At 39.8% G+C, this 16,969-nt stretch overlaps 1 protein-coding gene across 1 annotated transcript in view; it reads right to left on the reverse strand.

Moving 5' to 3' along the window:
• Window positions 1-16,969, reverse strand: part of DHX57 (DEAH (Asp-Glu-Ala-Asp/His) box polypeptide 57) — a 44,736-nt gene that overhangs the window by 13,396 nt on the left and 14,371 nt on the right. The window contains exons 9-17 of the mRNA XM_005864734.2: window positions 16,519-16,643; window positions 14,430-14,563; window positions 13,236-13,290; window positions 11,529-11,734; window positions 7,194-7,310; window positions 3,997-4,093; window positions 3,040-3,213; window positions 2,235-2,435; window positions 262-538 (exon numbers count right to left, since the gene is read on the reverse strand). Of these exons, the coding sequence (XP_005864796.1) occupies window positions 262-538; window positions 2,235-2,435; window positions 3,040-3,213; window positions 3,997-4,093; window positions 7,194-7,310; window positions 11,529-11,734; window positions 13,236-13,290; window positions 14,430-14,563; window positions 16,519-16,643 (1,386 nt within the window). The remainder of the gene's footprint in view (window positions 1-261; window positions 539-2,234; window positions 2,436-3,039; window positions 3,214-3,996; window positions 4,094-7,193; window positions 7,311-11,528; window positions 11,735-13,235; window positions 13,291-14,429; window positions 14,564-16,518; window positions 16,644-16,969) is intronic.

Consider the following 16,969-nt stretch of genomic DNA (forward strand, 5'->3'; position numbering starts at 1 on the left):
TTTTATTTTAATTTTTAAATATATTTTTATTGATTTTGGAGAGGAAACGATAGAGAGAGGGAGACAGGAACATCAATGATGAGAAAGAAACATTGATTGGCTGCCTCCTACACGTCCCCCACTGGGGATAAAGCCTGCAACCCGGGCATGTGCCCCCACTGGGAATCGAACCATGACCTCCTGATTCATAGGTCGATGCTCAACCACTAAGCCACGCTGGCGGGGCCTGGACTCCATTTTAAATGAATGTTGTTTACTTACAAAAGGAGACTTAAAAGCCAAACTGGCAGCGATGGTGAGAGCAGGATCCAAACAGCGGAAGATAGACCCAAATAGCATCAGTTTGCCAATTCTCACATCCACAGGCAAAGAGGCTAAGTGATACCCAAGGGGGGTCAGTTTTTCATCTGTAGTTAATGCTCCCAAGTCTCGTAATCGTATTTTTGAGGCACGAAGAGAATCAGGGTGTGGTGGTTCAATGAGCCGAGAGAACACCGATTGGAGATTATGAGTGCTAAACATTTCCAAAATTTTAATTCTGGGGAAAAAAATAATTTGACAATTTTATTTATGATGGGATCACACCAAGAAATAAGCTTCTTTCTTGAATAAAAATTTATATATATAAAAGCCTAATATGCAATGTGTCCCCTTGGGAGTTTGACCACTTGCTATGATGTGTGCTGACCACCAGGGGACAGCGCGGAATGAAGGAAGGCCCCAGAAGGCAGCCAGCTGCCGGGGAAGGGAGGCCCTAGCCGGCAGCCGCTAGGGACTCTACCGTACATGAATTTTGTGTACAGGGCCTCTAGTAGTTTATAATTTCCTAGATATATGCTTTCATAAGCCAGACAATGTTGGTTTAAAATAAAAAAAAATCTCTTATGTCTCATTCTCCAGCAATAAATTGCAGAAACACATTCAGATTCTAAAATTTATTGAGATTAAGAAAATTCTCTCTATAAACTTTCAAAATGCTTCTTTCCATAATAGTGGAATCAAATCATGAAATAAAATTGGAATGATCCACTTATTCTCTTTCCCACATCTGAAATTGCATAATAATTATTTATAAAATCAATCTGCACGGTGTCCTGACTTTTCACAGCTCTTGAAAAGCTATTGTTTTACATTATGAATTTAAGCATTTTTCAGAGGAGAAAAATCTTACATAACATTTCTTTATTTCACTTATATGCATTTCCTTTTTAAGCTGTGAACCTATAAAATACAATTTTACATATTTACTAATGGACACATATTTGGTATCTAGCTTTTTTCCACTTAGATCACGTAGATGTTTCACTTTAACATATGCCTTGACAGTAATCCACTTAAATTTTGATTTAGCAAAAAATAAAAATAAAAATAAAATAAATAATAATAATAATGAACCATGTTGGCCTATAGGATTTACCTATTTCCCCACTGTCGTATTTGCGTTGTTTTTAAATCATATGTGCTACATATATAACATTTCCCCTTCTCTCATACTCCCTCAAGGGTCAATCAACTTCAAAGCTCTCTCCAATCCCTTCACTGCTCTTCATTTGCATTGTTACTACTTTAATTCAAGGCATCTGCTTGCCCAGTTTCTTAAGACTTCACCATGAACACTTGTATCCTACAGTACCCCTGTGCTTAGCCCAACCCCTCGCAAATGGAAGGCTCTTAAAATAAATTTGCTGGATAAAAGAAGAGCTATAACATCTTTACACAAGTAACTTCTTCCCTTTGCGTTACTATTTTATGGGCATACTCCCTCAAAGTGATGAGTGGGTCTAAGGGCATGGACAGTTTTAGAGTTCTTGTATAATGCCAAGCAAATTTTCAGAAAGGTTGAACCATAGATTTCCCAACTGCAGTAACGTTGAGTTTGATCATTCATTCATTAAATTCCATTTTATCATACTTATTCTTATTTGTTCATCTGGTAAATAATGGAGTTTTTAAGTAGTTTTTGTTCACTTTGCTCTACCTGATAATGAGGCTGTAGATTTTTCCATGTGATGATTTGATATTGGTGGAACCTCTAACTTATTCTCGATAAGTTAGATTCCTTTTCTGACTCACAAAGGTATTCTTAAGGTCTATTATAGGACTATCCTCTCCAATGTAACAGATCTTTATGTGCAGAAACTTAAAAGGAATGGTATAGGTAACACTGAAGAGCTCTTTCCATGTCCATTCTCAGCAAAATGTCTCCTACTAAGAAAAAGAAAACATGGATGTACCTTAGACAGAGCTGTTCCAATGGCACTCTTTGTATTTCTGGCAGCTGCTGCTTTAAAAGCTGGTGACTGAAGTGATGGCTAGTGAACAAATGGAAGCAGACCCCAGATGCAACACGACCAGCTCGACCTTTTCTTTGCAGAGCATTGGCTTGAGAGACAAAAGTATCCTCTAGACTTTCCATCCCTTTGCTGGCATCATATCTATAAAGAAAAATAAAATGTCAGAAAGGGCTATTTTATAAAGACATGGCCAAGACTCGACTTAGCATGGAGATTAGATGAACCACTTTCCTTCTGTAGGACAGTGTCTGTGTTCCGCGATAGTTGAGTCTCTGGCAGGAGATTAGTGCTACTTTAAAGGGTATCGAACGCTACTACATACAATCTATTTAACTCTTCTCTTTTTAAAAAATTTTTTCATCTTTATTTTTGACAAATAAAAATTGTATATAGTTAAGGCGTACAATGTGATGTTTGGATATATGTAGACTTTGTGAAATGATTTCAATATCAAAGTAATTAACATATACCAACTTCCATATCAATGCTTTTTCATTCAAGCACATGTAAAGCATATAAAAAAAGGAGGAAAACTAATTAATTACTTCCAAAACCTTAAACTTTCCATCTCCATCTGACTTTAAGAATATGAACCGACTATAGACTCACTCATATATCTATATACAGTTTTCATAAAATATTTTTCAAACACAATCCATGTAGTTTAATAGCATTAACTATTAAGAGCTTTGTCATTCTAATGAGGCATCTTTAGCCCCTCCCTTATACTGCCAAAAGACAATACCTCTTTTCTTTCATTTTCCCAGAATCGATGACATAGACAACATCATCAATGGTTATGGATGTCTCAGCAATGTTGGTGGAAATTATAATCTTAGTTACACCTACAGGAGGTTTTATAAACACAGCTTGCTGCTCTTCACTGGATAAAGATGAATGAAGTGGGTGAACAACACATCTGAAAGGCAATAAAAGCACAGTGAGTGTTCTAGTGTAAAGTGCTGAAATTGGACTACAGTGGGTGGATTTCTATTTAACCATCACACCAAGAATCAGCAGCTTCCCCATCACCACCCACCCTCAGGGCTCAGCTCTTCTGAATGGGAAGGTGCTTTCTGATTCTGACAAAGTATTTACTCATCCTATGAAACTAAAAACCTTGCATCAACTTGGGGAAAACTGGAGTGTAATTCAGTAGTAAATAATCAAGAAGACTAAATAGTTGACATTTTACAAGAGCACACGTTCATTTTTTTCCCTACTTTTAAATCCAGAGCAAGAGAGTCAGAGACAGTGATGTACACTAAGAAATTTCATTCTTATATTTCTAGGGAGTTTTCATCTGTCAAGTAGTTGTCTCCTTCGATATGAAGACACACCCAATGTTTCTTTCCACCAGAATAGAAATTACTGAAAATTATTTTTTCTCAAAATGGGATCATTTCTTTGTTGTTACTAACATTGGCTTCTCCCATGCCCTGTATCTGGCAACTGAAATTACATGCAATTTTGCTGAGTCACTATGCTAAGTGAAGAGAAATATTTTTATTTAATGGCATGGGAATGACTGATTTTCTGGAACAAAAAGGTATGTCTATCTCCAGCTGGCATAAACAAATGTATTCTAGAGGAGTGACAGCAGAATCTAAAGAAGGTGATGACTGTTAAAAAGACCTTTCTGGTTACTCTTCTTTGCATATAACTGCAATAGATACTGAGGATAAGAAAGCAATTAACTTACCGATAACTACGTCTGTTGTTGAAAAGAGAATTAGACTGTAGCTGTTCATAAAGCATTTTGATTTCTGCCAATCCAGGTAAAAATACAAGTATAGCACCTGGGTATATAAAGAGAATCAATCAGATAGAGGCAAAAAGGGAAAAACTAACAGATTATAAAGCTATTTTTAATAAAAAAAAAAAGCAATAATCTGAGATTTTTCACTTTCAGTTTTCTTGTAAAGTCCCCAAGGAATTAATAGATAACAAACTTTTAAAATATATTTTCTGACTTAATTACTACAAGATAAATGGGATATTATCTTTCTGCAACAAGAAAAACAGCAGAGTGGGAAAATATAATGCCTTAACTTATACAAGCATCATTGGCAAAGCTCTTTAAACATGTTTCTTCAGGGCACTGGTCACTGACATTTCTGTAGGAAGATTATCCTTCTCGTCTGTTAAGGTAGGAAAACTCTCCTATTACTAAAAAATATCCATAAACATTTGACTGAAAAGGAGACAAAGAAACTATAATTTGCTTGCCAACCTGGTAATCTAAATTTAGACATATGTGGAAATGTAGCACATCAAATAACCATGCCATTTAATGGTTTATGGGCTTAAAAAACAAATCCTCACTCAGGACTATATTTTATAGATTATTTGGAGAGGAAGGGAGGGAGGGAGGCAAGGAGGGAAGGAGAAAGAAAGAGCTAGATATCGGTTGCCTCACGTACACACCCTGACTGAGGACTGAACTCACAACCTAGGTATGTGCCTTGATTGGGAATCCATGCGACAACACCACAATTAACTGAGCCACACCAGCCAGGGTGGTTTATGGGCTTTTAAATTTGACATTAAGAAAATAAGCAGTGCCGAAACCGGTTTGGCTCAGTGGATAGAGCGTTGGCTTGCGGACTGAAAGGTCCCAGGTTCGATTCCGGCCAAGGGCATGTAGCTGGGTGGCGGGCACATCCCCGGTGGGAGATGTGCAGGAGGCGGCTGATCGATGTTTCTCTCTCATCGATGTTTCTAACTCTCTATCTCTCTCTCCCTTCCTCTCTGTAAAAAATCAATAAAATATATTAAAAAAAAAAAAAGAAAGAAAATAAGCAGTGATAACTGATCATATAGTATATTTCTGAAGAGCAATCACTCAGTGATAGTTACCTTCTTCCATGCTTTATTCGGAGAGGAAATTGGCACACATCTTTTTTTTTTTTTTTTTAAATATATTTTATTGATTTTTTACAGAGAGGAAGGGAGAGAGATAGAGAGTTAGAAACATTGATGAGAGAGAAACATCGATCAGCTGCCTCCTGCACATCTCCTACTGGGGATGTGCCCACAACCCAGGTACATGCCCTTGACTGGAATCGAACCTGGGACCTTTCAGTCCGCAGGCCGATGCTCTATCCACTGAGCCAAACCGGTTTCGGCTGGCACACATCTTTAATCTCACAAATATTTATTGGGTACCTATGTCACCTCTGTGCTAGGTACAATGGGATATAAAACAAAGATCTGTCCATAAGAGCTCCTGACCTGTTATTTATTGCAGTTATTCTCCCCAATAAATAAGTAAGGAAACTATCCTATATAATCCTAGATAATAAAAGCATAATATGCTAAGTGTCTGACCGATGGTCAACTGCTTGACCAGTCGCTATGACGTGCACCAACCACCAAGGGCCAGACCGATCGGGACTGGGCAAGAGGGCTGGACATGCCCTGGAGCCCTCCTGTGGTCACTCCCTGGCCGGCCGGCCCCCATTGGGACTGGGTGAGATGGCCCCAATTGCTGGCTGGGCCGAGGGACCCCACCCGTGCACAAATTCGTGCACTGGACCTCTAGTCTATATATATAAAAGGCTAAGTGTCCGACTGTCCGACCGGTCACTATGATGCACACTGACCACCAGGGGGCAGACACTCAATGCAGGGGCTGCCGAGCTGCAGTGACTTGGCAGCGGTGGTTCTCCGGTGATGCACCTGGAGACCAAAGGGGAGGGAGTCCGATTCCTTACGGGGCCATGCAATTCCACCTTCGGCTGTGGGTTATGTTGTTGCTGGGGGCACTGTTGGCCCAAATCTGGTTTACTGCACACTTGCGTTTGCATTCCACACCCTGTACAACAGCAACTTTGCAGAGTGCCCTCTTGCACTCTGGGACCCCTTGGGGGATGTCGGAGAGCTTGTTTTGGCCCAATCCCCACAGGCCAGGCTGAGGGACCCCACCTGCTGGAGGGACTCCGCTCACTCGGCAGACGCCGGGGAGGGACCGCAGGAGGTTGGCTCCAGGGCCCGTCTTGCCCAGCCCGCCCCACCGGCCACCTTCTAATTAATTTCCTTTCAATGTGCACGAATCCATGCACCGGGTCACTAGTATTATTACAAAAATGAAACTCTGAAGAAGGGTGAAGGTATGTTTCCGAGTTGGTTTTAACACTTCATAGTATACAAAGCATGCTCACAGACATGATTTCATTTGATCCTCTCAGCCATCTTAGAGTGACCCTGTAATTTGGCCAGGTCACAGAGTCAGTAAGAGTGGAGCTTGGACACAAACCTAGGGTTTCTGGTATCAGACCCATTCTCTTTCCATTACATACTGCATGCTCCTCCCTACTAAAATACCACACCATTTAAGAGTGGTATGATAATCTCTATGGATGGAAGAAAATATTTTGTCTATATATTTATGTGTCTTCTGATCTGTTCTGCCCTCATGGCTTGGCCATCTATTTCAGGGATATCTGTAATAATCACTTTACCCAAAGTTATGGAGTTCCTGAGTAGCACAGCTGGGGTGTTTATCAGACTCTAAAGCTGTTCTCTTAACCCCAATGCCCTTTGGCCTTGGTGTGCAGAGTCTTCATGAAATTTAAACACTCACTACTAGGCTCCCATTTAGCCAGGGCCTGAGTGGGTAACAATGGATCATCCAGGCCTTCTTTTCGGTTTTCTTCCTTTGGGACTTTGTATTGTTAACATCTTTTTGTTTGGTGAGAGCAAGAGTGAAGAGCAAAAAAAGTGGGTGAACCTCAAAAGGTAAAAGGTAAAATTTCTCCTGAAAAGCCTAACAAGCAACTTTACATATAACTGGAGTGGGGTGAGGGCTCCAGGAAGGGAGGTGGTGCCCATGATCTCAGGAAGTAAGCTCCTTCCCTTTTGCCATCTTACACATAAATGGAGACAAGAAACAGTTACCTGGGGGGTAGGAGTGCTTTCCATCCACAATCCATTCTAACAAGGCCTCGATTAATTCAAGATTAACCTTTTCAAAATCCATGATGGACATCGTTTTGATGACTGATTTGCTAACCCCTGAAAGAAAGGTAAAAAACCAGGATAATTATACCTTATTGAAGATATATGCCTGGGAACTAGGTGAGTGTCTTGATGTGATTTAACAACACAGATGTTAACATTTGTTGTACTAAAATGAATTTTGTTTCTTTCAGTTTCTCAGAACATACATGCTTACTCAAAAAACTTCCTGCTTGAACAATGACCCAAAGAGCAAGCTCCTAACCCTGCTGGGAAGGTCCAGATACGCCACTTTTTTTTTCTTTTGGTTAATCCTCACCCGAGGATATCTGTTCATTGATTTTAGAGAGAGTGGAAGGGAAGGGGAAAGGCAGAAATAGAAACATTGATGTGAGAGAGACGATTGGTTGCCTCCCGCATGGGCAGGCCAACGCACTATCCACTGAGCGAAACCGGCTAGGGCGAGATAGGCCACTTCTTTTCCTCCTTCCTTCCCCTCTTTTATCTACCACACACTTGTTGACAATTTCAGTCCTAGAAATAAAACTCCAAGTCAAATACATTCTAGAAACCTCTTCCAGATTTAACCAAGTCATGAGTCTGTCCAGGTAACATTAACCCATGGAAATTAATGGACAGAAATCACAACTTTCACCAGCACCTTTACAACAGAGACTCTTAACCTTTTGGTTAACTTGAGAAAATAATAAAAGTTATGATCTTCTTTGAAACATACATGTGATTCCAATGGCTTCACCAATATCTCTGAAGTCTATCCATAGACTTTCAGGTTAAGGGTCTACAATTTCCTTTTAATTTATCTGAGGCCTAATAAAATATACAGGTCTTGAGGCTGCATTATAAGCCCCAGCTCTGTGAAAAACAAGTATCATGGGGAGATAGCTCCCCAAAGACTGCTGCCCTTTCCTCTTGGGTCCTCCTAATGGTCTATCACCCTAAGTACAGCCTAATTGGGACAAAACAACTGCAACTGGTATCGAGGAAGGGAATGCTAAAAAGTTTGAAGAAGCAAAAAAGCAGTTTCTAAACGATGCTTTTCTAGGCTCTGTTGGTTAAACATGAAAAGGAAGGAAGAAATAGGCTACATAAATAAGGGTGTGGTTGGGTGTGGAAGGCAGAGAAAGAAGCATTTCTAGTTGTCAAGGTTCCAAACAGACTTTTCAAAAAGGAAAAAGGATTAACTAACTGCACAAAGAGGAAGAGATGTGAAAAACATTTTTAAAAAATATTTTGGCAGTTTTTATCAATCAATTATATACTTTAAAGGACTGATTTTTTTTTTAACTAGAAAAAAATTTAAAAATTGAGCTCGGGAACATATTTAATTTTCTGAAAAGTGAAAGAGCACTGAGATCAACTAGATCAAGTATTTTTTACGGGGACAGGGAGGCTCAGAGAAGCTAAACAACCAGCCCAGCACCCAACAGAAACTAGTGACAAAGCTGGGTTTTCTGACCCAAATCTGCCATCCTTCTTTCTTAGAAAGGAAGTCTTAGAAGTGCTTTCTGAACTGTGGTAACCTCTATGTTTGAAATTAGAAAGGCATTGCTCTTTTTTTTCTTTATTGATTAAGGTATTACATATGTGTCCTTATCCCCTCATTGCCTCCCCACCCCCCCATTCATGCCCTTACCCCCTCTGTTGTCTGTGTCCATTGGTTAGGCTTATATGCATGCATACAAGTTCTTTGGTTGATCTCTCCCCCTTACCCCCACCCTCCCCTACCTTCCCTCTGAAGTTCCAGTCATAACTCTTAAAGAAAATTCTAAAATTTCAAAAGAAAAACGAGCCCGGCTGGTATGGATCAGTGGTTTACATCACTAACAATAGGACAAATCAACATTGTGTTTCCTGATGTGATGTACTGAGAAGGACTCAAAATTGTTTCTGTGGTTTTCTAACCAAAAATGCATCACCTAAATTGAACCATGGGGAAATATTAGACAAACCCAAATGGAGGGACAGTCGACAAAACTGGCCCAAACTAAAAAAAAAAATGTGTCAAGGTCATAAAAGAAAAATAAAGGACATTTTTTCAGATTAAAATAAAAAACAAAAATAAAAAAGCTAAAGGCACATGACAACTAAATACAATATGTAATGCTGTGTCGGATCCTCGACCAGGAAAAAATAACAATAAGGGACACTATTGAGATATTTGGCCGAATTAGAATATGGACTGTTAATTAAATATTAGTATCAGTTAAATGCCTTCATTTTGAGTATGTCCTATGCTTATGTAAGAGAATGTCCTTATTCTTAGGAAATACATTCTGAAATATTAGAGGTTAAGCAGCATCATAGCTGCAACTTAGTCTCAAAAGGTTCAGGGAAAAAAATACGTACATAGAACAAATGATAAAACAAATGAAGCAAAATAATAACAACTGATGAAATGGGGTAAAGGATATAGGAGTTCATTGTCTATACATTGTCTTTTTTTTTAAATTTTATTTTTATTGATTTCAGAGAGAAAGGAAGAAGGAGAGGGAAAGATAGAAACATCAATGATGAGAACCATTGATTGGCTGCCTCCTACATGCCTCCCGGGATCGAGCCAGCAACCCTGGCAGGTGCCCTTGACCGGAATCGAACCCAGGACCCTTCAGTCTGCAGGCTGATGCTCTATCCACTGAGCCAAACCAGCTAGGGCTTTTTTTTTTTTTAATTTAAAAAATATATTTTATTGATTTTTTACAGAGAGGAAGGGAGAGGGATAGAGAGTCAGAAACATCAATCAGCTGCCTCCTGCACAACCCCCACTGGGGATATCCCCGCAACCAAGGTACATGCCCTTGACAGGAATTGAACCCGGGACCCTTCAGTCCACAGGCTGACGCTCTATCCACTGAGCCAAACCAGTCAGGGTCATTGTATAGTCCTACAAACTTTAATTTTGAAATAATATCAAAATAAAAAATTACAAAATACTCAAGAATATAATTTAGCCCTGACTGGTTTGGCTCAGTGGATAGAGCATCAGCCTGCGGACTGAAGGGTCCCAGGTTCGATTCCAGTCAAGGGCATGTACCTTGGTTGCGGGGATATCCCCAGTGGGGGTTGTGCAGGAGGCAGCTGATTGATGTTTCTGACTCTCTATCCCTCTCCCTTCCTCTCTGTAAAAAAAAATCAATAAAATATACTTAAAAAAAAAAAAAGAATATAATTTATATTTTACCATCTCCCAATTTTCTTATACTGAACACATTTCTTTTAGAAAAAACCCACTGGTAAATAGCCTATGTAATAAAGAGGTAATATGCAAATTGACCATCACTCCAACACACAAGATGGCTGCCCCCATGTGGTCAAAGATGGCCAGCAGGGGAGGGCAGTTGGGGGGAGGGCCAGGCCAGCAGGGGAGGGCAGTTGGGGAGACCAGGCCTGCGGGGGAGGGCAGTTGGGGGGGACCAGGCCTGCAAGGGAGGGCAGTTGGGGGTGACCAGGCCAGCAGGGGAGGGCAGTTGGGGGCAATCAGGCCAGCAGGGGAGCAGTTAGGCATTGATCAGGCTGGCAGGAGAGTGGTTAGGGGCAATCAGGCAGGCAGGCAGGCGAGTGGTTGGGATCCAGCAGTCCCAGATTGTGAGAGGGATGTCCGACTGCCTGTTTAGGCCTGATCTCACTGGGCAGTCGGATATCCCTCGAGGGGTCCCAGATTGGAGAGGGTGCAGGCTGGGCTGAGGGTCACACACTACCCCCTTCCCCCACCACCTCCTGTGCACAAATTTCACGCACCAGACCTCTAGTAATAATTATAATCTAATATGCATTGGAACTGCTCTTTTTCTAAGTTTAAGGTTGTTCTGATGAATTAAAGGCAATGTAACTATAAAACAAGAGCCCCGTCTTTCTCCTTCAGGATCATGGTGCGGGAATAAAACTACAGCTGACCCTTGAACAACATGGGGGTTAAGAGTGCCAACACCCTGCGCAGTCGAAAATCCATGCAACTGCTGACTCACCTAGGAATGAACTACTAATAGCCTCTGTTGACCAGAAGCCCAACCAATAACAAACAGCCAATAACACATATTTTGTATGTTATGTGTATTATATACTGTATTCTCACAATAAAGTAAGTCAGAGGAAAGAAAATGTTACTCAGAAAATCATAAGGAAGAGAAAAAATACATTTATCACATTTATTTAAAAGACATGTCTATAAGTGGCCTCGCATAGTTCCCACTGGTGTTTTCAAGGGCCCACTGTAGCTATCCTTGGCACAACTGCCCTATCCCCCAGGAAGCACAGTACCTTTATAGCGAGCCAGGAGCTGCTTAAAATCTAACTGCTGATCTGGCACTGCATCTCTGACAGAATCCTGATCCTGGAGGTGAAGGGAAAGCCTCAGGTCTTCCTCTACTTCTTCAAATGCAGTTCTGCTGCGCCTTGCTTTAAGCTTCTCCTTTGACATCTGTTTCATGGAGCGCATATATGGGCTCCCATCCGGTATCACGTACCTGAGGGAGGAAGACAAAGGAATGTGTCTGTGTGTATGTGGGTCTGCTGGTGAACGAAAACATTCCCCGGTTTTATGCGCTCGTTCAGCAGAATGTTGCTGCTTCTAATTGTGGTGCCATCTTCCACCAGTCCAGGATTCTGCTGGCTCTGCCCTATTTCTGGTGGGGAACACACTGGAATGCTCTTGGCTCTATTTGAAGATAATTCTGGAGGCAGTGAATTTGAAAAAGTGAGAGAATAGAGGCAGGTAAACTAGTTGAAAGATGTTTTGCCCAGAGATTCACATTCAATAGAAGTGGAATAGGGCCCAGAAAACAACAGTTTTAAGTATGTTTGCTGCACACTAAAGTTTGAGAGCCAGTTTTTGGACTTTTGGTTTGAGAATATGGTCCATGAAATAAATAGAGAATTAAGAGGGAGGTTTATTAGGAAGGAAAGGAGCAGGGAGAAGGAGAAAAATTCTGAGTTGAGTGTAAGGTGCCAGACATCAGGGTGTTTTTATTCTGGAGCTCAGGCGTTGGGAATAAAGATACTGATCTGGGAGTTCCTGGCATACAGGTGACAACTGGAACCACACAAGTCTACGAGAGCTAAGGAAGAGTTTAATAGTGAGAAGAAACAGTGCCAGGATAAAGCCCTGAGGAATCTTCAGGGTTAAAGAGTAGGAAGAGGATGCAGGGCTTACAAAGGAGAGAAGTCTGTACCCAATGGACATTACCCTTTTCCACCCAGCACTAACATTACATGGACATCTTAATACGCAAACTATACCTGCAACTTCTTGAGGGTAGAACGATGATAATAACAGCTAACATTTACAAAGCACTTGCTATGTACCTACCAGGCACAGTCTAAGCACTTTGCAACTATTAACTCCAAGCATTAATTCATTAATCTTCATAACAACCCTGTGAAGCAGCTACCATTAACGCACCCATTTTATATGTAATTAAACTGAGTTATAGAGAAATTAAGCTACTCACTAATGTTATAGTTAGGAAGTAGAGGGACTTAAATACTGGTAGTCTGTCTGAAGAATCAGTACTTTTTTTTCCTCCATGTTACATTCTCCATACATTTTGGCCCTTCATCATTTAAAAAAATAGAATATTTTTAGGTTCAGAGCAATATTGAGCAGAAGGCACAGAGATTTCCCATATACCCTGTCTCCCCAAACCATGCATAGCCTCCCCCTCTGTTAACATCCCCCACCAGAGTATACATTTGTTACAACTGATGAACCTACATGGACACATCATGATCACCTAAAGTCCATAGTTTGCATTAGGGTTCAAGAGTCATTACTTTTAATATACTACCTGCAAATTGCAAATAATTTGTATAATAAATATTTGCTGAAAGAAAGGGAAAAACAAAATCCTCAAATAGAAATATTAGAAGAAAATATGAACACATGTATTAGTATCCCAATACTCTGAGGTAAAATAATAATTCTGTTTTCAAAGACTTTCACCAAACCTTAATTAACGTCTTCCTTACCTTGTCACAGCAATTGCATCTTCCAGAAAAAACTGATCAACAGGAAAAGTTCGACCTTGAAAAACAAAATAGACAATAAGTAAAATAAAATAGGAAAGCCTCAGAATACCTGTTAAGCTATCCTGAAATAGTTTATATATGCAAAATTCTCTTAAAACAAAGCTTAGCACAATAACGTACTATTTGTTTTGTGGTCTTAAAAGGATTAAAAAGTTTAAAAATTTTATTTTTTAACTATTTTTAAAATTTATCTTTATTGTTGAAAGATGTCCCCCACCCCCAATGATCCCTCCACCCCGTCCCCAGGGAAAAAATAACTTTTGATGATAGAAATTGGAACGGGTAAGATTCCAGTTTTGTAAAGAAGTATAAAGGTGAAAAGATGATTATTTGCTAATAAACCTTTTGCCTTTTAAAAACCATTTGTTATGCTTTTCCTATCCTCCCCTGCTCCCCCACAGGGACCTTTAAAGATTTAACAACTGTACTCTAGATCAAGCATATAATTTCTTCTTTATTTTTTTAATGGTTTTAAAGTCAGTGTTTATTTTATTTTTTAAATAATTCTTTGTTGAAAGTATTACATATGTCCTCTTTTTCTCCCATTGGCCCCCATATAATTTCTTCTTTAAATCTACTGTCAAAATTCTCTGTAACTAGAACAAACAGGACTAATACTCATTAGTCAGTGCTTCCCAATTTTTCCTTCGCAATCAACTGCAGGAGGATAAACAGGAGTCGTAGGTGATAAATTAATCCACAATGAAACCGTGAAAGCACCATAAGAAGACACAAGCTACCCAACTTTACTTTCTCTCAGAATGGACCAATATCTAGAAATTTAGCAGAAACCAGCAATGAACAGATATGCGCTTCACAGATACAACTTTCTCCTTTCTGACAGAATACCCTTATAAATTCACATTTTTAGATTAAACACAATGAAATGCAAGAAACACTAGTAACCTGGACTTTTCAAAACAGCACATATAAAATTAAAATCTCCCAGAAAATGGACATAATGTAGCCTCTTTATTAATTTCGTTATGTGCTTATAATTTTATTTGTTACAAACTAATCACTTCTTCTCTAGAAAGAGGAATAAATACCTATAAATTTATGTCTCAATTTAGCTTTAAAATAATTTTATTTGCTTATGAGAAGAATATATATTTAATGATGTATTTTAGTCACCTGGTATAGTAATAACTGGGCAGGAACTGAAATATTCTGAAAAGAGCTCAGCATTTAAAGTTGCACTCATCAGAATAACTTGGAGCGTTGGTCTCTGCAACACAATGTCCTTCAAAACTAGCAGCAAGAAGTCACTAGAGGAAATAAAAGAAACACCTGAGGATCAAACAAATTCAATGAATGAAAATTAATAACTTTTGATATATTTTGAGCAAGGAATGTTTAAGACCTATGTGAAAACAATTATAATGTTTATACAAAGATGTGTCATATTCCCAGATGTGTAGACTTAATATCAAAAAGGTATCAGTCCTAGTCGGTTTTGTTCAGTGGTTAGACCATCAGCCTCTGGACCGAAGGGTCACAGGTTCAATTCCTGGTCAAGGGCATGTACCTCAGTTGCAGGTTCGATCCCTGGCCCTGGTTGGGGAGCGTGCAGGAGGTAACCAGTTGATGTGTCCCTCTCACATTGATGTTTTTCTCTCTGTCTCTCTCCCTCCTTTCCACTCTCTCTAAAAAAAAAAATCAATAGGAAAAGTATCCTCTGGTGAGGATTAACAAACAAACAAACAAACAAACAAACAAAAATATATCAATTTTCCCCCCAAATAAACCAAATTTAGTGTAGTACCAATTAGAATACCAATAAGATTTATCATTGCATTTGATAATTCTATTTCTTGATATCTGCATGTACATAAAGAGGCACGCATATACAAAGACGTTCATTATGACATTGTTTATAGTAGTAAAACAATGGAAACTACCCGAATGTCCACCAACCAAGAAACGGTTAATATAACAATATCATCCATTCGGTAGAATAGCATGGGGCAGATAAAAGGAATAAGGTACAGTTCTAGATACTGACATGAAAGCATCTCTATGGCAATTTTAGTAAATAAAGCTCAAGTTGTAGAACAATATTTTCTGTAGAATAGCAACATCCTAACTGTTCTCCCTGCTCTAGCCCTTGCCCCTTGAAATCTAGTCTCAATACAGCAGACCAATAATTCTGTTCAAATGTAAATCAGCTTGTGCTACCCTTCTGTTCACAATCCTTCAATGACATTGATGTCCTCACTAACTAGGCCCTATGTGACATGATCTGTACCCCACCACTCACTTCCTACTACTCTCCCTCTTATTCACTACACACCAGCTGCGCTGGTTTTCCACCAGTTTTTGGAGTCCACTGAAGCCCATCCCACTGAAGTCTTTGCAAATGCTGGCCTTGCCCCCATTTGTCACATAGGACTCCTCATACTTTAGGTTTTAATTTAAATGTCGTCTCTTCAGACATATGGTATCTGGCTATCTTCTTGGTCTGTCCCCCGAACACAGCTTCCTGTTTATTCCTTCATAGTACTTATTCCAATTTGTAATTATTTATTTGTTTGTTTGCTTGTTCATTATTTGCTTTTCCTACCAGACCATAAGAGATGAAGGAGAGCCATATACATTTGTTCACTATAACATCTAAATGGATGTCAGGACAGAATGACTGACCAAACGAAGTCCATCAGCTGCTGCATGCTTTACATCTGTTATTTCTGCTAAGTACAGTGCTCAGCTCAGCAAGACACCAGGAGGTATCGCTTATTACATAATGTCCATGTAACAGGATGACTCTTTTTTTTTCTTTCTAATTTTTAATTGATTTTTTAGAGAAAGAGGAAGGCAGAGAGAGAGAGAGAGAGAGAGAGAGAGAGAGAGAAACATCAACGTGAACATTGGTCGGATGCCTCCTGCACGCCCCGACTAGGGATCGAGCCCACAACCCAGGCATGTGCCCGGACCAGGAATTGAACTGGCAACCTTTTGGTGCATGGGACAGTGGCCAACCAACTGAGCCATACTGGCCAGAATAATAGGGTGACTCTTTCAGTCATGAACATGTGCTCTCCTAGCATTTTTAGTATTATCGACCCTGGGGCCACAGAAAAGCAGTTCCTGTTCTGTGACTTAGGCCTTCTCTTGCCAAGTTAGCTTTACTCATGCTAAGAAACTGAATTGGAAGCAGAATAAAATGCTTTCAGCCATGTCTTCATATATTGTGTGGATATGCATTTGGAAAGCCTTTGTTTACCTTTCTTCTGTCCTCTCATGGACTTCATCAACAATGATATGGGTGATTCCTTGTAGGGCTGTGTCTCCCTCGAGCCTTCTCAGCAGCACTCCTGTGGTGCAGTATAGCAGCCTGGTGGCTGAGGACTGGCATGCAAAAGGGCAGAGAAAGCATTCATGAAATTTTTGAAAAAGGAAACATTTTAACTGGCAAAGACATTGTGAATGGATAGGGATAAAAAGTATTGAAAACAATAGCAATTCCATTTAATATGAAACCATACTAAGTGCAGTTTCTTGCTGGTGACAATAAAAGCTTTTCTACTTCATATCAAAATTTTAACTTTAGGCCCTGGCTGGAGTGGCTCACTGGTTAAAAAAATCAATGGGAGCCCTAGCCAGTTTGGCTCAGTGGATAGAGCGTCAGCCTGTGGACTGAAGGTCCCGGGTTCGATTCTGGTCAAGGGCATGCA

This window comes from Myotis brandtii, unplaced genomic scaffold (assembly GCF_000412655.1).
Source record: "Myotis brandtii unplaced genomic scaffold, ASM41265v1 scaffold191, whole genome shotgun sequence".
Lineage (NCBI taxonomy): Eukaryota > Metazoa > Chordata > Mammalia > Chiroptera > Vespertilionidae > Myotis > Myotis brandtii.